General features: G+C 41.6%; 1 protein-coding gene across 1 annotated transcript in view; it reads left to right on the top strand.

Moving 5' to 3' along the window:
* The window catches only part of CDH23 (cadherin related 23), an 832,275-nt gene that overhangs the window by 541,145 nt on the left and 269,701 nt on the right, over nt 1-21,429 (top strand). Inside the window, exons 14-17 of the mRNA XM_075257430.1 lie at nt 3,577-3,641; nt 6,096-6,333; nt 8,491-8,596; nt 13,816-13,943. Coding sequence (XP_075113531.1) covers nt 3,577-3,641; nt 6,096-6,333; nt 8,491-8,596; nt 13,816-13,943 — 537 coding nt within the window. The remainder of the gene's footprint in view (nt 1-3,576; nt 3,642-6,095; nt 6,334-8,490; nt 8,597-13,815; nt 13,944-21,429) is intronic.

The raw sequence follows: 21,429 nt of genomic DNA, 5'->3' as shown, positions 1-21,429 counted from the left end.
TACAGCCAGCCTCCCATGGAGATCGCACACGCTCTGCTTCTGAGCCCGTGCGATCTCCACGGTACAGGTACGTGGGAATGCGGGAACTAACCACATTCCCTGACGTACAGGTACGTGATTTAGCGTTAAGGGGTTAAACAATATTTGTGCAAAATATTTGTGACAATGGCATTTTTACACCAAACTCACCACTTTCCACAAATGGTCAATGGCATTCTGTGGCCCTGCTAGATTCATCATAAGTTTAGCCAGTTTTTTGCCATAAATTATGATTGATTTTTGTGTAGGTGCAGGGACTAACGGCAGATTTACTGATAGTTTTTCTATGTCAGGGTTTCTCTTGGTCCCCTGTCTGCTCTCCCCTCATTTCCTGTTTTGTTTTTTTTACCTTGGGGAAGCAGTGTGCTCTTACATGAACAGTATGCTTTGTTAACTATACGGTACTCTGGATTTACATTTCGTTGGAACAGAGGCACTGGCCTAGTACTTATCGGAGTTCAGAAACTGAGAGCACTTTGCATAAAGAGTGAAAGAGAAGAGGATATGAGTGGATGGAAACTGGGGCTTAGTCATCGTCCTGACCTCTAGAGCTAGATTGACAAAGCTTCATAAATCTGCTGTATTTTTCAAACTTTTTTTTTTTTTGTTGTATTTTTTAGAACATTGTCTTGGTTTACTTGCTTCTTTACTGTTTTTTATCTGTTTTTCTGGCATGTAGATTTATATAAAACACTGTGGGCACTAAAAAGTCAAGATCAGCAAAGGTTCCCCAAAAAGTGCGAACTAATACACACTTTTTTATGAAATTTTTTAACAGAAAACCCCAAAAATAAGAATTCAAAATGTGTGATAGAAACTTTACAGTAATAGGCAATAATTATAACTAATGAATTGAATGTTTCTCTTTAAGGCTAAGTTCACATTTCCGTTTTTAAATCCTGTTGCTCTCGTCTGAAAAAAGCATAATTGGAAGCTTTATTCTGCCATATTCAGCCTTTTTCGTTCAAAAAGTAACCAATCGAGTAACCAATTTTTACAATCGAGTGAACGCAAATGGAGGGGGCTCTTTCTGCATCTGTCTATGACAGATGAGAGCAATAGACTTTACAAACAGAAATGTGAACTTAGCCTAAGGGTTGTGCCGCATCCAGTTCCCAGGCCGCTGGTGCATTCAATTCTTAGTAAGTGAAATGGCGATTGATTTCAGGCTTATGTCAGTTCTGGTCATGCAATAACATATGAGTTATAGTCAACTGAAATTAATTTTTATATCATTGACTGAGAATTGAAAGCCTCAGTGACCCAGGGACTGAGTACATCAGGTGGCACCACCATAAGCCAGCCAACGCCATGAAACTGTGTAGAAATTTAATAAATTACTTATTTACAAATCATGACATTTGAAGAAACGAAGAATTTTATTGACTTTCATAGTTACTCATGCTAAGAAATTGTTAGGAACCTGATGCAACAAATAACTGGGTAACTAGAATCCCCAAGCGATGAGGCAAAAACAGTCCTGGGTGTGCTACGCTCTTCCAACCAGAGCAGAACCAGGCCCCGGAGTTTTTCACCAGAGCTCCTGATGGTGGAGTTGGATTTAGTAAAAGTCCGAGGCCCAGATCCACAACTGTGATTACATGCCGAATGTACAAATTCATGGTCAGGCAAGCCGAGTCGATAACTGGAGGTCACGTGGTAGCAGAAGGCAGAGGCGTTGTCAGGGAAGCCGGGTCATATACAGGAGGTAAACGGAGTAGCCAAAACAGGATCCAAAAGCGAGGTTAAGTGGAAGCCAAAGGTCATACACAGGAGGTCAGGAAGGTACCAAATCAGGATCACAGAGGAGAGGTCTGTCAAGCAAGCCGGGTCATACACATCCAGAGAATCCGGGGACAGGGTAAGGAGGCAGGTAAATACAGGCAGGGAAGACAGGAGGCTCGTCACTGGGGGAGCTGATACCGCAGGTACACAAACCAGCGACGGGCTGAAACCAAAATGAGGCCTAATTAGACTCAGGCCCGTCGCTGACTCCCCTGACCCTGGAAGTGCCGGTCCCGGCGCTAGGGGAAAGTGGAACCTCTGCACACTCAAGCGGAGGCCTCCAGCCTTTCCCAGCACCGGAACAGGCTGACATCCCAGTGCTGGACAGGGATCGGGTCGGGCACCTCTGTTTAGCACAGCGGAGGCCCCGACCCGTCTTAAGAGAAATGTTAAGAGGTTTTAATTTGTGTTTTTGTATATGTTTTTCTTTTCAAAATGAAATAATTTAGTTATTTTTGCTTACAATTCATATGATTAAGAAACATGCCTGAAGTTAATTGTTGTAATTAATGTGAAGGAGTTGCTATTGAGTTCAACAATTTCTATGAACACACTCATTTTGGTCAATGCCCAAATGTTTATTTATGTACTGTATATTGATTCCTCACACAATGGAAGATCATTGACTGCGCTGTCCAATAATCTTTGGTTTATAACTGATTTGACTAAAGTTATCATTTAATTAGTATATTTAATAGGTAGAATCAAATATTGTAATTTAAAGGGATTCTATCATTAAAACAACATTTTTTTTCTCGATAACACATAGGAATAGTCTTAAGAAAGACTATTCTTCTCCTACCTTTAGATGTCTTCTCCGCACCGCCGTTTGGTAGAAATCCCGGTTTTCGTCTGTATGCAGATGAGTTCTCTTGCAGCACTGGGGGACGGTCCCCAGCGCTCAAACAGCACTGGGGGCATCCCCAATGCTGCAAGAGAACTCTCCAGCGCCACCTCCATCTTCTTCTGGAACAGCCTCTCCCTCCGTCTTCTTCTGGTGCTGGCTTCAAACTTCTAGGCATGTGCAGTCGGCTCTGCCGTCGGGCCTAGGGCAGAGCCGACTGCGCATGCTAGCCTTAGGGAATACATGGGGGGTTTTTTTGCATTGACTTTGAATACAATTCGTTCCTAAACCAATGTACCTTTTATATCTCAGAATTAAATAGTTTCAGTAAGAAACAGATCCCAGTATTTTTAATAAAGATATATTTTAACAAATAAAATTAAGTGCTGATCATCAACTATTGATGCTCAAAGGGAAAATACAGCAAGCCATCCCTTTAAAATACCAAAACTTTTTTGTTTTTGCTTCCACTGATGCGTTTTCCACATCTACACCAGTGTGTCCATTGTTGTGGTCTGCTGAAGAACCAGAACAACAAACATAGAGCCCACTAAAATAGTGGACACATACAAACACCAACAGACCCCACTGACTATAATGAGATTTGTCATGTGTCCATTATTTGTTTTTTAACTGTGCATACAGACTTTTTCATCATGATTTAGGTGGACACTGCGACAGTCTTCCAATAGGGACTCTGATGGAGATGTAAAAATAGCCTAGCTTGTATGTAACTAGACATGTAAAGTACAAAAACCTATCAAAGAGTAACTAAGGCAACTAATACAATGCCATGTAGTGTGGTGTGCTATAGGAGATCACATTTTGAAGACAGTTCTTGTATCTTTTGGACTGAAGAACTAAAATGAAAAGCTTTTTCAAGATTGTCATTTTTTTCTTTTCTGTAGGCTACAGACAATGATGTTGGGACATTTGGGAAAGTAAGCTACTTATTCAGTGACGATCCAGACAGGTAAGAGTTAAATATGTCCTAGAAACAATCAAGATCATGTGAATGGTATAAAGTGTTAAATGGAATTGGTACTTGTGATTTTTTTTTTTTTTTTTTTTTATGTAGATTGTGAACCCCATTAAGGGATCACAATGTACATTATTTTATTTATTTATTTTTCCTATCAGTATGTTTTTTGTAGTATGGGAGGAAATCCACACAATCATGGGGAGAACATACAAACTCCTTGCAGATGATGTTCCTGGCGGGATTCGAACTCCAGGAATCCAGTGCTGCAAGGCTGCAGTACTAACCACTGAGCCACCGTGTTGCCCCTTGGTACTTGTGAATTGTGGGATATACAGTGGAGAACTTAATTTTTTGTCCTCCTTACATCCTGCATCTTTCAGTCCATCAGTGTCATTCAGTCATTTCGATAGGTGACATATATATATATTTATATTGTAAGCCGATGGCTGGTCAGGTAATGGAGGGGGTGTACATCTCACCCAGACTACTCAGGTGGGTGAGATATGAAAACTCCAGAAGGAATGTTTGTTCTCAGCAGACAACTTTCGTCTGCTGAGCATTTTGGTAAATGCTCAGTATTGGACTGGATTTTTAGGAATGACAGGTAGGTTGGTAGTGGGACCTGTCATTCCACCCCCCTCCAGTCCACACTTTAGGGATGTTCCGGTAGCGACTCAGCTGTAGAGAGTCTGCTCATCAAGGGAGGCTTAAGAAGTCAGCTCCATCAGCAGACTGGGGGCAGAGCTTGGCTGGAGAGCCAAAGAAAGAGGTCATAGAGATCAAAGTATGGACTGGAGGGGGGTGGAATGACAGGTCCCACTACCAACCTACCTGCCATTCCTAAAAATCCAGCCCAGTAATCGGAACTCTGAAATAACCCTCAGCAGACAATAGTTATCTGCTGAGAAATGTTCTTTCTGGAGTTTTCTCATCTCACCCACCTTAGTAAACTGCGTGAGATGTACACCCCCTCCATTACCTGACCAGCCATCGGCGCACTATATATACACATATATATATATATATATATATATATATATATATATATATATATTAGAGAGAGAGAGAGAGAGAGACCCCAAGTGTTAGAGTGCTATCGCAAGTCCTTCCTCCCAACTGCGATCAGGCTACATAATTTACATCAGACCAAGCGAAGATCACTCTCCACAGAGAACTAAATGATCCTGAAGGCTTCCTTCTTTCTTTCTTCTCTTCCTTAGCTGCTATGGACTCCTAGTATATCTTCTCTTCTCAGCATATGTGTGTCTACTTCTGTAATATATTACTGTCTATTATCCTGTATCTGTGGAAAAATATGTGCAGTGGACAGGCTGCGAGTTCCAAAACTGTTGCGGTTTTGATCACAGCATTTGAATTATACCATCGAAAACACTGGTGGTTTCTCTATTGGTATAATGGAAGCAAAAAGTACTGCAGTGTTTTTTGGTGCAGCCCACTATATGAGATCTTAACCTAAAAGTGATTGTCCCATGAAGACATCCCTGTCTGTATGACATATTAGAACTTGAAGGGGTGCTGCTCCGTAGGATTTTCCTATTGTAACAGACTTGAGCTAACCATGTGTCACATGGTTGGTAGGGTTGAGCGATCGGGATCGGAAAAGATTGGATCCTGATCGGCAATCAATGTTCTGATCCCGCCTAAAAAAGATCAGGAATGGAATTCCTATCCTGATAGCTCCCGGCCGTTGTTCTATGTCTTCTCCTCTGTCATTCACATGCCGGTAGAGTGCCGTGCATGCCCCCACCTCCCTACGGTAGTGTTACTAATGCTGGGAGAAGGCGGGGCTTGTTGTGGCTTAGGAGAGTGTAGGTGGGTATTGGGAGGGGAGACGTGAGAGATTCACTAGGGAAGCGTTGGCGTGTACACTCTGCCGGCGTCTGAATGAGAGAGGAGAGAAACGGACAGAGAACAACAGGCCGGAGCTCCGGGGAGTGGCATACACATCGGTAGGGGAGGCGGCAGCAGTTATGTGCAGGTAACCGGACAGCAGGGGGGACTAAGTAGCCGGTAGACTTTTTAATCACTACACAGCGTGGAGGCTTCAATTTTTGGACTCCACGCTGTGTAGTGAATAGGATTGTTTTTAAAATCTGATTTTTGATCATTAAAAAATCCCATTGACTTGCATTAGGATCAGAATTGGGATCGTGTTCAGATAGAAAATGATCGGAAATCGGATTTTAAAAACGATCCTGAAATCTCAAGATCAGCTCAACCCCAATGGTTGGCCATTCGTTTGAATGGTACCATGAATTGTTCCAGTGTGTTCACTGTTTATGGGGGTTATTGCAATTATTGAACAAAAAATAAACAAGGGGAAAAAAAATTTAAAATGTAGTGTAATAAATAAATGTCGTCTATATAGCTATGTTATATTACTGTTCTGTTCTTTGAGCTCTTTTTATATTTTTTTCCATGTAGGTTTTCACTTGATAAAGAAACTGGTATAATTACCCTTATTGCTCGGCTAGATTTTGAGACTACTCAGCGCTACACCCTAACAGTGATCGCTCGGGATGGCGGAGGTGAAGAGACAACAGGTCGTGTGCGCATCAATGTTTTGGATGTCAATGACAATGCACCCATCTTTCAGAAGGATTCCTACCTTGGAGCAGTAAGAGAGAATGAACCATCTGTGATCACAGTGATCAAGCTTAGGGTGAGGAAAAGATAATGCAGGAAAAGTTTTATCCATTTCTTCTTAGCTCAGACTTTTTGTTTTCTTTTTCTTTTTCTTTTTCTTTCCGTGTTAACTTTTAAGGCCAAGTTTGCTGATTATTCTCAACATGTTGCAACAGCTCAATTGAACCTTTTATGCATATTAATCACCCTAAATTAGCAAGAATAGTAAGTAACATACTGCTTCTAATCAGCTGCACACAAAGTCCAATTGGTAAAATTCCACTACCAAGCGTGGCCTGTTATTGTCTTTTTTCAGCAGCCTGATTCTCCTGTTCTTATAAGAGCCAAATGGTTATTCAGCTGCAAGGACATAGAAATAATCGGATAGCCCAGCTGGGTCAGGGATGTGAATATCTAATTCAGTATATTAAAATGTGCACCTGGATAGTGACTTAATATCCAGGTAAACATTTTGTCCTTTTACTCAACAATACATTTTGTAAAATTTTAGGAACATGTCAAAATTATAGTAGTGGTGTTCATATTATTTTTTTTTCTTACCGTTCTCCTTTGGCAGCAGTTGACTATGCTAGCCTTGCCATGCCCTATGTAATGATATCAACACTTTTTTTTAATATAATTTTTTTCTTTTTTAAGTGCAAGCAAAGAATGACATCATATAATGAGTAGAGATGAGCGAGTAGTATACGATCGAATACCTCCCCGCCATAGATATGCGTGTAAGCGGCCAAACACCAAGGGGTTAAGTGCATCGAATATTCGATGCGTTTAACCCCTTGGTGTTCGGCCACTTTCACGCATACCTATGGTGGGGAGGTATTCATTCGAATACTACTTGCTCATCTCTAATAATGAGCAAATGGTCCATAAATAGATTGCGTATTATATATACTGTGTAAAGCATTTGTTTATCACATCTATACTTAAATGTGATGGCCATTATCCTAATAGATTACAGAAAACTCTTACACCGATATAAAAAAGAATAAGAAAGCAGCCTCATGGCCTATCTTAGGCCACACTATGAAATTCTCCTGTGCAGAAAGTGTTCACTGCACAGTAAAAGACACAACACTTCCATATTGCAAACCCATGGACACCACAAGGATATCTGCCTTCCTAAAATTACTTAAGAATATGTTCAAATTGGTTTCTGTTGTTTCTACTGTTGATCCAACTGGAATAGCTAGACCTGACCATTAGCATGTCCTTTTCCTATGACAGTTCACTTAAAGGGATTGTCCCATCTCAAGGATCCTATCTATACTGCTAGCTTATGTGGATTTAAGACTTTTCCTAAATACATTGCTTCAGCAAAACTGCTTTGTTTGGCCACTATCTGAGATTATTCACTTCATTGTTTACACTGTATTTCCATAACCACGGACCTGGGGATGATCTTATTTCTCCGCCCAGGACAAGTGATGTAGCTCCCTCCTCACTCTCAGGAGAGAGGGGGGGCTGAGTATTCAGGAGCGAGCTTGTATTTCTGAGCTGTTTATCTCCCACTCTTCCAGTTATTAGTCTGCTAATTGAACTTTGCTGATAAGGGCTGAGACAGGGAGTCTGTTAGCTCTGTATTTAAATACAGACTTAAAACTGAGTTTATTGCAAGCTGACTCTTGGTCCTGTAGCATGTAAGTTTGGGATTCTCATCATCTATCAAATCCAGCTCTGCTACATCAGCTTCATATTGTGCATCTTCCAGTGATGCTGTGGTAATTTATTTACAACCATTCCTCATTACTGACTGCAAACATGTACTGATATGAAGAGAGCTAGCAGAACAAGTGAAACCCTGGCCACCAATTTACTGAGAAAACCAGGAAGTGAACAGAGCACACAGCCTGCAAGTTGGTGAACAAGCGAGTCGGGAATACCCCTTTAATACATTGTTCACACATGTTCAACATGTTTTAATGGCTCAACTTAGCTGCATTTTTTTAAAGGCCATCCAATTTAGGATTCCCAACTTGTTCTCAGCAAAAAGCTTCTCATGCACAAAACTGTAAACCTTCAGTATGACAGTGGAGGTATACAGAGATACAGTTGACTATATATATCTCTGTACTACACAACTATGAGAAATATAATTCAGCCACAGTTTATAATTGTGTATCCATAAACATGATAAAATTACTGATTCTTCCCATTTCTATGCATTTATATTTAGGCAACCGATGAGGATTCTCCACCCAATAACCAGATTACGTACAGTATTATTGAGGCCTCCGCTTTCCGAAACTTTTTTGAAATCACTATTTCTGAAGGTTATGGAGGTGAGCAGAAATGCATGCGCTATATTCTAAGTCTCTGTGCAAAAAAGTTTGTAAATTTGTTGCTTAATCATTTACTCTGCTTGTTATTTTCTTGAACAGGTTTTTTTTATACTGGAACGCCATCATATTCATTTATGCAGTGGCTTAGACACAATATTGTCTTTTAAATTATTTTAGTAACACATGTATTTGCTAGAAAAAAAATAAGAGTGAAACTGAAACAGCACCCTCCCACTTCGATAAAACGGAATTGTACAAGTGCTGATGCAAGTTCGAAAATCTGTCACAAAGCCTTGTGCAGTCACTTATAGTGCTGATATCATATGGGGCTGAGGCCCCACGTTGCAGAAACGCAGCTTTTTTTTGTTGCAGATTTTGTTGTGGGTTTTTTGAGCCAAAGCCAAGAGTGGATTGAGCAGAGGGGAGAAGTTTAAGTACTTTATATATATATATATTTCCCATTCCTTTTGTAACCATTCGTGGCTTTGGCTCAAAAAAAAAAAAAACACAACAAAATCTGCAACAAGAAAAAAATGAACAGCTGCAATAGTAATGTATAAAATCTCCCATAAAATAGTAAAAAACAAACAAAAAAACTTAAAAAAAAAATATAATAAAAAAATTAAGTAAATAAAAGTTCTAAATCACTCCTTTCCCTAGAATGCATATTAAAAGTAGAAAATTACTGTGAAACACATACACATTAGGTATCCCTGTGTCTGAAAGTGCCCGGTCTACTGAATATAGGGGAACTACAGTGCTCCTCTTCCATCGGGAAGGGGTTAATCGCAGCACTGCAGATACCCTATATACAGCCAGGCTGAATTCCAAGTGGGGGGAAAAAAACCCAGTCCTCAAGCTCAGGGAAGGGGCAGACAGACAACCAAAACACCCCCTCCCCAACACCCAGCAACTACTGCACCCAAAAGCTCCGACCATTTTAATTTTTGAAATTTTCCAGTAGCTGCTGCATTACCCCCCCCCCCCTCGGCTTATACTCGAGTCAATAAGTTTTTTCAGTTTTTTTGTTGTAAAATTAGGTGGGTCAGCTTATAGTCGGGTCGGCTTATACTCGAGTATATATGGTACTTACTTTCCCATTTATCAGATTGAGCTACTTTTTTCATGGAAATCTAGGGAAGAGGAGGCTACTGGGAAAAATCCACAAATAATTGCAGCTGCTACACTTTGCTACATTGTGAGTGAGGCTAGATTCACATGACAGTTTCACATGTGAAATGCTGTCCGTGTATGCTCGGATCTACCGGTCTGAACATCATGCCAGAAGAGGGATTCCTAGCGTAATAGTTATTTATACTGCTAGCAGTCCCTGCCTCCCAATGACAAACTGTTCCTCTCTCCTACTGTCCCATAACTATTATGATAGGAGTCCCCCTCCCAGGATAATGTTCACGCTGGTAATTCCTACGCGTGAAACTTGGTTGTGGAAATCTAGTATAAGACAGTGCTCTTCTGACGCCAACTTTCAAGCTAAGACTTTACCACTGTACAGAGATGGATGTCAACCTGAAAGAGCCCTCATAGTTTTCGTGGTACCAAATATGTCTTTTACTGACATTTAATAAAATGTATTATGAAAATGGGCTTATTGGATTTTAATTTATTTCCCTATCAAAAAGATGCAAGGTAGTCATTCTCTATATTTTATATTCTCTATATATTCTCAATTTCTATATGTCAGTACACTGTATGCTTAAAAATAGTTTTTTGGTATACAGTACACTAGAATAGAAATGTATTGGTATGTATCAATACATCATGCAGGGAAAGAAAAAAAAACCCTGGATAAAAGTAAGCGCAGTGGCATAAGTCTTCATTTAATGTACCATAGCGACCCCTGCACACAATATAATGTTCCAGAGTGGTCCCTCCCCACAGTATTATATCCCATAGTGGTCCCTTTACACAGTATTATGTCCCTTAGTGGCCCCTGCACACAGTATTATCCCCCATAGTGGTCCCTTTACACAGTATTATGACCCATAGTGGTTCCTCCCCACAGTATAATGCCCCATAGTGGTCCCTCCACACAGTATTATGTCCCATAGTGGTCCCTCCCCACAGTATTATGTCCCATAGTGGTCCCTCCCCACAGTATTATGTCCCATTGTGGCCCAAATGGTGGTAGTGAAAATATAGTGGGGTACACTACACGTAAACAATTATTCTACTCCTGGGACTTTTCAGACCCCAGAGTATAATAATCAGATGCCCAGGGGAGGTGACAAAAATAAAAACCAGTGGTAATCGCCTTCTTCAATCACGTCAAAGACTTTGCGATGGCAGCTTGACCACTTGACGTCTGTGACGTCACTACTCGAAGACAGGGGAGCATGGCAGCAGATCCAAGAAGGTTGCGGACCATGTAGCAGCTGCTACGGTGGTACTTACATCACTGACTATGTGTGATTAAAAGGTTAAAAACCCAGGAACACACCTTATTAAAAAAAAAAAAAAAAAGTGCTCGTTCACATCTGCGTCCGGTCTTCGTTCATACAGGTTTCCGTTTCCTGCACAAAACTGAGCAGGAGAGGGAAACCTGCAGGACTCTTTCAAACCTATTCATTTGAATGGATTTGAAAGATGTCCGGCCGTGAGCACCAGTGATCATTTTATGCTCTCCGCTGCGAAACCGTTTTTTTTTTTTTTTTTTTTTAAATCAGACACAGAGTCGGACATGCAGTACTCTGTGTCCGGTTTAGAAAAAACGGTTTCGTAGCAGAGAGCATAAAACGCTCACCGGCACACACGGCCGGACCCGGTCTGACAGCGTTCTATCTTCTGCATGCAGAAGACGGAAAGCTCAGAACAGACTCTGGGCACTAGTGTGAACCCAGCGTAAGCAGTATAAAATTCTAAATAAATATGGTTTCTCCAATGCAACTTCCCCCATTAGTATTCACTACACAAGGCGATGTCACAGTGCAGTGAATACGAATAAGCCACGTGAAAGTAACCATTGATTTAGTGAGGGGGCTTAAAAACTGGAGAGTCCCAGGAAAGCCAAGTAAGTTGACATGTTTGTCCTCCTCTCCATAGACCTCTTTGTGTGCAGCTAAAGATGGGTATAGATTCTATAGAGTGCTGGGGTGAGTGCTATGGCCTCTTCATTATTTACCAAGCATAGCACTGTACATTTGTATAGAAGGTGTACTCGGTATTACAGGTAAGCTCATTCATTTGAATTGGAGTGTTCTGCAGATCAGCCCCATGAGGGAGAGGAAGGAGGTGGGTGGGGCCTATAAGGAGGGAGAAGGAAGAGGAGACTGTAATGGCAGAGCTGTGAGGAGGAGGATAATGAAGGAAGAATTCCCTATGTGATCTTGGAGAGATTATTTCTTCATATCTGAGGGGAAAGAGAAAAGACTCCTCCATTTCACTTGACGGAGAGAGAGGAACAAGAGCAAGTGAGGCTCTAATAGTATTATCTGAGGTACAGTGAGAAAGCAGCCACCATTTTACCTCAGGTAACCCCAGAGATAGAGCCGCCTCCATTTTGTTTTTGAGACACTTGCTATTAAGCCACAGAGATTTCCCGTCAGGGGTGAAAAGACTGACCTGCCCTGACCAGAGCTAATATAACAGCGAGCCGAGCACTAAGAGAAGTTATTCTATCTGTGTGGAGAACTTCCACAGCAAAGCTTTACAATCACTGTTTATATCATTATCATATCACATGAAGGAGGACATTGCAGCTGGTTAATCCTATTAAGGGGCCATTCACATGGAGCAAAATGGTGCGGATACGGCTTGTATTATTTAGCGTTCTATGGGGAGCCTTTTTTCCACGTGGACTCTGCCGCCGATCCCGCACGGATGCCACATGGGAAAGCGCCATAGTACGCGTGGTATCCGCGCCATTTTGCTCTCTGTGAATGGCCCCAAAGACTGAGGAACTTCTACTAAGATGACATTTTTTCCCCTTTCTCCTGAACTTTTTTTCTAAAAATCCCTCCAGGCCAGTGATGGGGTTTGTGACAAGTGTTAGTTTATTTATCTTGTACTGCCATTCTGAGAGTTAGCAAATATCAGTGTGAATGGGCGCCTGTGTGTAAATTGAAGCCTCTAAACTTTGAAATTAACAGATTGTGCTTGCATACCTAGTCTCCTATAGTTTAACATTGCCGTTATAGGGTCTAGACATATACAAGTGCTAAACCTGTAACTAGGTCATGTACTGACTGCTTACCATATGCCAAGCTTAGCTTAGTCATTCTTTATAGGGCCTTGTTGTCTAGTAAGGTGATAATGTCAGACAATTAATACTGTGTACTCCATAAGTGCTGCACGCTTTTGTACATTGGCATCCCATTGTAACTTTCCGCTCCGGATTCGGCCCAAATGAATGAGCCTAGTCCAGAACGTGCTGTCGCGAGGCAGATGCCACAGCTGAATCAGCCGTGGAATCCGCCTGAAGAAAGGGCAGCATGCTTCTTGATTTCAATGGGAGGCGGTCTTTTGAGCAGGATTTTGACACGGATTCCGCCTCAGAATCCTGACCATTTTGCCCTGTGTGAACTAGCTCTAAGGCCTAGTTCACCCAGAGCAAGAGGGGCATAATTTGTTCCTGATTTTGACGCAGGAAGCCGCATCAGAATAGGACCAAAATACGCCTGCCGCAACTGTCGCGGCTTCCGACAGTTGCGGCTTCCCGCTCCGGATTAGGCCCAAATGAATGGGCCTAGACCGCAGCGTGCTGCCTCTACATAGACCGCTATTGTGAGGGAGCGGATTATTATGTGGATTCAGCGCCAAAATCCTCCCCCTTTTGCCCCGTGTGAACAGGGCCTAAATCTTCTAGGTGCAGTTTGTTTTTGACATTTTACAGTCATTCATAAAAGTGAAATTACAGTTAGGGTCCCGAATTGACCCCTGCTGGAGGAGTCTAATTAACACCTTGTTCACAAGGCTGGTGAAAATTTGGTTCGGGGCACTGCATGTTCAAGCTGGTGGAGAGGTCACCACTATAACCATTTCTGTAATACTCCCTGCCCTCCAGCAGATCCCCTCAGAGGAGGCGTTACATTGGCTTTGCTACTGTTTTCTCCTAAATATCAGGCTTGTTACTATCCCAAGGATAGGTCATCAAGTTTTTTTAGTCCTGGAAAACCCCTTTTACAATGTTTTTTTTTTTTTTCTTTTTTATTGTTATAATTATTAGTATCTGACATGTTTGCTGTTTTTTGTTTTTTTTTCAGTGATCACTGTAACTCGACCTTTGGATTATGAACAAATTGCCAATGGCGTTATAACATTGCAAATTATGGCGAGAGATTCGGGGGTACCTCCTTTAAACAGTACTGTACCTGTTAGTATTGAAGTCTTTGTAAGTATCTATGGCATCTCTCAATGTGTCAAACAATATAATTAAGAAAGCGACCCTTTAATTTATGTGTCAAAAAGTGCATCTATTGATCTGAGTTTTAAGTTTGTATAACAAACCTATTACAATGCAAAGCGATAAATTAAAAGGGATCCTATCATTAAAACTCAATTTTTTGTCCCTAACACGTAGGTATAGCTTTAAGAAAGGCTATTCTTCTCCTACCTTCTCCGCGCACCGCCGTTCAGTATATAATCCGGTTTTCGTCTGTATGCAAGTGAGTTCTCTTGCAGCACTGGGGGTGTCCCCAATGCTGCGAGAGAACTCTCCAGCGCCGCCTCCATCTTCTTCAGGAACGGCCTCTCTGCGTGTCTTCTTCCAGCGGTGGCTTTAAACTTCTAGGCCTAGGGCAAAGCTGAGTGACTGCGCATGCCCGCCGGCCACAAGAAAATGTCTGCTTACTCAGTATTGTAAGCGGACATTTTCTTGTGGCCGGCGGGCATGCGCAGTCGGCTGCCTGAGGCCTAGAAGCTAGACCGCCAGCGCCGGAAGAAGACTCGTGAAGTTGCCGTTCCAGAAGAAGATGGAGGCAGCGCTGGAGAGTTCTCTTGCAGCATTGGGGACGCCCCCAGTGCTGTTTGAGCGCTGGGGACCGCCCTCAGTGCTGCTAGAGAACTCATTTGCATACCGACGAAAACCAGGATTTCTACGGAATGGCGGCGTGGAGAAGACATCTAAAGGTAGGAGAAGAATAGCCTTTCTTAAGGCTTTCTTACGTGTTGGGGACAAAAAAAATGAGTTTTAATGATAAGATCCCTTTAAGATAAGTGGCAATAGCTTTTTGGAGTCTGGTTAATGGTTAAATTGTCAATCTACCATAAGTGAGCTCCCATAAAAGCAGCCTACCCACTAGCATTGTTGTCAACTTTTATAAGTAATACATTGACATGGTCTAATCCTCAGACATTAACAGTGCATCTAATTCATGATCCATTGTCCTGTTTGAGCGGTGATTGATGTGATTATTTAATTGAAAGGATTGTCAAACCATTTTCAAAATATCTTTTTTTATTCATCGTAAGGGAACAACTGTACAAATAACAAAATGTTCAGTGGTATAACTAGGAATGAACAATACATTTTTCACAATGTTGGTACTGTTCAACCTTGTAATATAAAAGATAAAAACCTTACAAAATGAAGGACACTCTGTGTTTCAAGAAATACTTAGTATGGCGGTGTTTATTGTGCACTTGCTATTTAGTAAACTTCAGGTTGTCCCATAGTGCTCCATAGATCTACCAGGAGGTACCAAGAGATACATCAGAAAGGAAGCATTAGCGATTTGGCCTCTCCAAGAGTACTGCGGATGGTGTTCTTATTTTTTCAAAAAGGACTTTTGTCTTTGTTTCTTTCAGTCCTTATTCCTTCTAGATTCATAAAATGTTTCATTTGGGTGATGGAATCTGGCGTAGTTGGGTAGTCACTAGTGGTAAACAAAGAGCGCTCTATTTAGCACTAGTAGAAGGTAATGGATGGGCTCTTTCAGCAAGGATAATATAACTGAACCTGTGGGCACATCCACACACAATACCATAAATCTGCCTTTTTTATGGCACATTTTGGGCAGCTCTTAGTTGGTCTAGTCCAGGATCAGGCCTTGTACCCTCATGTGTCCTCAACCCAGTCTGTTTTAGGGTTGAGGGATCGGATCCTGATCGGCAATAGAGCAAATTTCACGATGGGGATCGGCTGGAAAATGATCGGAAATTGGATTTTGAAATCTCAAGATCGGTTCAACCTTAAGAGTGACTTTTCCCATAGAGAAGCATTGACTAGGGTTGAGTGATCGGGATCAGAAAAGATCGGATTCCGATCGGCGATCGAGCAAATTTCGGGATTGACTGGAAAATGATCGGAAATCGTATTTTAATATCGATCTTGAAATCTCAAAATCGGCTCAACCCTAGTCTGTTTGCAATCCATGGATGTGGAGGAATATTTAAAGAACTTATTGCCTGATGTAGTAGATGGAAGTGTGTTTTTTTTTTCTTTTATTGGACACAAAGTCGGACATGCAGGACTTTCTGTCCGGTTAAAAAAAAAAAAAAAACAGTTTCCAGAAGACGCTCATGGGCGGACACTGACTGCCGGGTTTCCGTCTCCTGTCCAGTTTCTCGAGCAGAAGATGGAAACCCACAAAGCAGAGACAGGGCACAGGTGTGAAACTGCCTTTAAAGGGGTGGTTATCCTAAACAGCAGTAGGTAGTCTGTGCTGAAGACTATGATCTATGATCTGATGAGGCAAAAGCAAGTCAGAAGCTAAATACCCTCCGAACGTTAAGGCTGGGGTCCCATGTTGTGTAAACGCAACATTTTGACCACAGCAAAAAAATGCTGCATTCGATATTACCTACAAAGTGGATGGGATTCTGACTAATCCTATCCATACGTTGGAAGAAAAAAATGCAATAACACGTAAATTTCAAAATCGCAGCATGTCGATTATATCTCTGGAAATGCTAGTGTTTTCCTTATGGGTTTAAGAGGGGTTTTTCTTGCTTGGCTTTGCATACGTGAGATCGGGAACAGGATCTGTCACATGACAGACATCAGTGTCCATTTCGAGTACTCAGCTGGAATTTTTTTCACAAGGGGTATGTGACTGTAAAAAGCTTGAGATATATGGGTATAGATTGCAAATCCTTAGTCTAGGTTATCAGTACAGGATCAGAGAATTTTCTGACTCTCCCCTCAATCAATTGGAAATCACATTGGCATTATCTGGTTATAGGTTGAATATTTAGCTTTTTTAGTAAGTTCCACTAGTCCATTTGAAACCAATCTTTCTTTTATTGCCAAGGGAACTTTTTGTACAGTACTGACCTTGTGTCACACATGAATACAGATATTTTATAGCAAACGTAGTGTCTCGGTGAGACTGGGCAGCTTGCTAATTTCTGATCAATTATGTGTTACTTATTGTAATTGTAACAGTTCACAGAGCAACCGTTTCACAGCACAGCTGACAAAAACCATGGCAGACCTGTGTGGGCGGGCATCTTGAGATGGATTATTGCAGGAGACTGTAAGAGCTTTTGTATCTGCACAAATGTCTGAATCGTCTTCAAAACCTGGCGCGTGTAGAGCAATGTAACTGTGAAGCATTGATTAGTACTCAGTGGTGAGAGAAACCAGCACCGAGATAAGCAGACACCATACAATATGGATTGTTCAGCTGAATATCATTACAGGAAACCTGGAAATTTTATTAGCATTGAATTCACAAATATAAATGCCAGTGTCCTAACCATTCTGTTGTTTACAGTAAGGAGAGAATTTGTGTTACTTTTTGTAACTTTGTCCACATGTAAGCATCACTGATGAATAAAGGGTTACACAAACTGGCTCGGTAATGGAATTGGAGTTGCTATTGGTCATCCTAAATAATGCCTTTTGGAAGCACTACTACTGCTAACACTGCTCATGCACCAAGGAATTTTCCAAGAAACGTAACTTCCAATTTCCAGTTCTTAGTTGGAGTTAGTTCGATAAGTATTGTATATTAGTTTATTTTTAGGCATGTTTATACACCAGGGTTTGTTTAGTCACCGATTTCAGAAAATTTGCACCAGAAAATCAAGGATGACTCTTGGATTTCTTCTACTTGTTCGTAGTTTGGACTGTAGGGACTGAAAACAGGTTCCGCACCTATAGACCCCATCCGAACTTACCCTTAATATTCTCTCAGTCTTTTGCTCTTTGGTTTATTTTTACGAAAAAAATGGACACAGTCACTTAACCAATCTTTGGTCCCCCACATTGGCTCTGCAAGCAGAGAATTTTGTGACTACCACCACATTACCCCCTCTTGGGTGATCCTAGGTTTCATAGATAGAGATGTGCACAAGATTAATAAACGTGATATTCGCTTCCTGCACCTGGTGGCAAAGTCAAGTCAATGTCAATATTCAGGTACGGAATAAACCTCGGGCATACTCACTACTAGGATTGAGGGATCGGAAGAGATCGGATTCCGATCCTGATCTGTTTTGGCGGGATCGAGGTCTTACGTTAGTTCCAGCAATGCTTGGCTTTTGGCCAATTATTGTGGGAAAGCTGACAACATTGTTTGCTTTTCCCACAATGCTTGGCCAGTACCCAAGCATTGTGGGAACTAACATAAGTTCTCGATCTCACCAAAACACATCGGGATCGGAATCATATCTTTTCCGATCCCGATCACTCAACCCTTCTCAATACATTTATTTTTATTTATAATGAAAATGGACTGGTTGGAGGCGGCACCCCAGAAGGAGAAAAAAGTCTGGCAACATGTTTTTCAACTAACAACTCGGTATCAAGAGCTGATAATGTTGGGAGATCCACCACTGGGAAAACAAGGGCCGTAACTGATGGCTAGTAGGGGTGGGGTGGAACCTATCGCCTTGCGTTCATGCCTTCATGTCCCAGATCTGGTGGAGACCATGAGCACACAGAGATGGGTTGGAGAGGAGGTGAGCTCACAGTGATGGAACTGAGGTGATGAGAAGTTATAGCGTACAATGGCAAATTCACACCTATGATTCTTGAAAATAGGGTTCTTATACGGACAGTACAGTCAGCAATTTTTGGACGATATCAGGTGTGTGGAAACACCAACCCACCTGGTGAAACACAGTTACCCATTTATTCGTATATTGCTATGAGGAGTAACAGAAGAATGATACAACACAGGGTTGGAAGAAAAGATGCTCTAGAATTTTTATATGTTGAATACAATTTGCTAAAGCACACATAGCAGGTAACCTGTGCGTTGTGAATTTATTAGCATTTACAATTGTAATCGTTGCATATTGTGTTATTTTGCCATCTTTGCCCCGTTTCAAAAGGTGGTACAAATCACAACAGGAACCTACATAAATTATGAGCTGGTATAGATTTCTATTGCGGCACACAACCGGTAATGTGAGAATGTGAGTGATTCAAGATGAGGCCTATATCTCGGCGTGAATCTGGAAAATTCTCCAGCCCTCGGCCCTCTTACATTTTTTTTTACATTGCGTGCCCCTAGAACATAGCTTGGTTACATTGTAAGATTACTTTTAATATATTTATTATTTATATTTATTTATTATTATTTTAATTATATTTAATTCTGGGCATATACCCTGCTAGGATGAAATAATACATAGATGCGCATCCAGTTATTTTGTACCAAATTCATCTTGTACTGGCTTAAAGGGATCCTATCATTAACACTCAATTTTTTGTCCCTAACACGTAGGAATAGCCTTAAGAAAGGCTATTCTTCTCCTACCTTTAGATGTCTTCTCTGCACTGCCATTCGGTATATAATGCAGTTTTCGTTGGTATGCATATGAGTTCTCTCACAGCACTGGGGGCGGGCCCTAGCCCTCAAACAGCACTGGTAGCGTCTGCAATGCTGCGAGAGAACTCTCCAGCGCTGCCTCCATTTTCTTCAGGAATTGCCTCTCTTCGCGTCTTCTTCTGGCAGTGGCTTCTGACTTCTAGACCTCAAGCCTACGGCAAAGCCGACTGCGCATGCCCGCCAGGCCACAAGAAAATGGCCGATTACACAGTATTGTAAGTGGCCATTTTCTTGTGGCCAGCAGGCATGCGCAGTCGGCTGCCCGAAGCCTGAAGCCACTGTCGGAAGAAGATGCGAAGAGAGCCCGTTCCTGAAGAAGATGGAGGCGGCGCTGGAGAGCTCTCTCACAGTATTGGGGACGGCCCCAGTGCTTTTTGAGTGCTGGGGACCGCCCCCAGTGCTGAGAGAATGCATTTGCATACCGACAAAAAATTTCTAGACTTCGGGATTTCTACGGAACGGCGGCGCGGAGAAGACATCTAAAGGTAGGAGAAGAATAGCCTTTCTTAAGGCTATTTCTACGTGTTAGGGACAAAAAATAGATTTTTAATGATAGGATGCCTTTAAATATTCTGATTTATTTGAAGGAGTTATCCAGGGAATAAAAAATACTTGCTGTATATTCATTGCAGTAGCTAATCCCCCATCGTTCTAATTTTGAACATTTTCCAGAAGAGCTTGGGGACTTCAAGTTTGACTCCCCTGATGACCGACCCTGTTCCATTCTAAAGTCAAGAAGAAAGTCTAGAACAGTCGGTCGTGTCATCAGGGGTGCCGAACTTGAAGACTCCCATGCTAATAAATACTCAGAATTGTTGCAATGCAGTAACATGTATATTCGCAAGTAGTACCATCTACTGCAGTGAATATATGAAATCCTCATGCAGTGTGGCAGTTTTGTCAACTACGCCTGATACAGACAGGTCATGCAATACTGGCAATTTTGATTCGTGTTGTGTAGTCGGGCCGAAGAAACTACCAGAACCAGAACCAATACCTTACTTAGCTTGACTGCAGTTGAAAGGTAGATACACACAGGATAGGACAAACAAAACAGTATTGAAATCCCTCTTATTCTCACAGACGACACTCCCAGTTTCACTTATGGACAGAGCCTCACAACTATTGTGTCATGGTGGCTGCTTCATGGGGGCACAAAGACCAGATCTAAACAGATGTCACATGTAAACTTTCACTCTCTTAAACAATGCACCTTTACCCTGGTGTAACCCGAGGTCACACCACAGCCAGCACGGAGTTATACCTGGGGAGATCTAGAGAAATATGCCATGTTACATCTCCACCGCACAACCAATGTCCTACCTTCACTTCAGGTGCCTGCATAAAAAGCACAAGACAGCAGAACATAATTTGCACATCTGTGCCAAAGATAGCAAAATGTTCAATAAACTTCACTAAATATAAGACGGCAACCAATCTTAGGCAGGTATTTTGAATGCGGCCATCACGATTCCCACCTAAGGGGGCACTCATACAAAGTAACGCGCATAACACATTGAAATCAATGGGAGGCTTTTTAACCCATTGATTTCCATGTGTTACGCGTGTTAAATGGAACCCATTGAAGTCAATTGGATTCTGTTCTGCAGCACTGATTCATACACGAGTTATCGCGCCGCGTTACTCCATGTGAATGCCCCCTAAGGTTGCGGTGTTGAGGCCCCACGTTGCAGAAACACAGCTTCTTTTTTTGCAGATTTTGTTGTGGCATTTTGAGCCAAAATTCCATTCCCTATGTAGCCATTTTTGGCTTTGGTTCAAAAAAAATGCAGCAAAATCTACAACAAAAAAAGCTGCGTTTCTGCTAGCAGTTTACATAGGACTCTATTGTGAGGAGGCAGATTCAAAACCCGTGTGAACTAGCCCCAAGGAGTTTAACCATTTCACCGCCTTACAGATACAGTGTTGGCCAAAAGTATTGGCACCCCTGCAATTTTGTCAGATAATAATCATTTTCTTCCAGAAAATGATTGCAAGCACAAACTCTTTGGTATTAATATCTTTATTTATTTTGCTTGCAATGAAAAAACACAAAAGAGAATGAAAAAAAAGTCAAATCATTGATCATATTACACA

The sequence above is a fragment of the Leptodactylus fuscus genome, chromosome 10 (assembly GCF_031893055.1).
Source record: "Leptodactylus fuscus isolate aLepFus1 chromosome 10, aLepFus1.hap2, whole genome shotgun sequence".
NCBI classification, from domain to species: Eukaryota; Metazoa; Chordata; class Amphibia; order Anura; family Leptodactylidae; genus Leptodactylus; species Leptodactylus fuscus.
The sequence above is the reverse complement of the archived record's forward strand: the minus strand, read 5'-3'. Positions and strand labels throughout refer to the sequence as shown.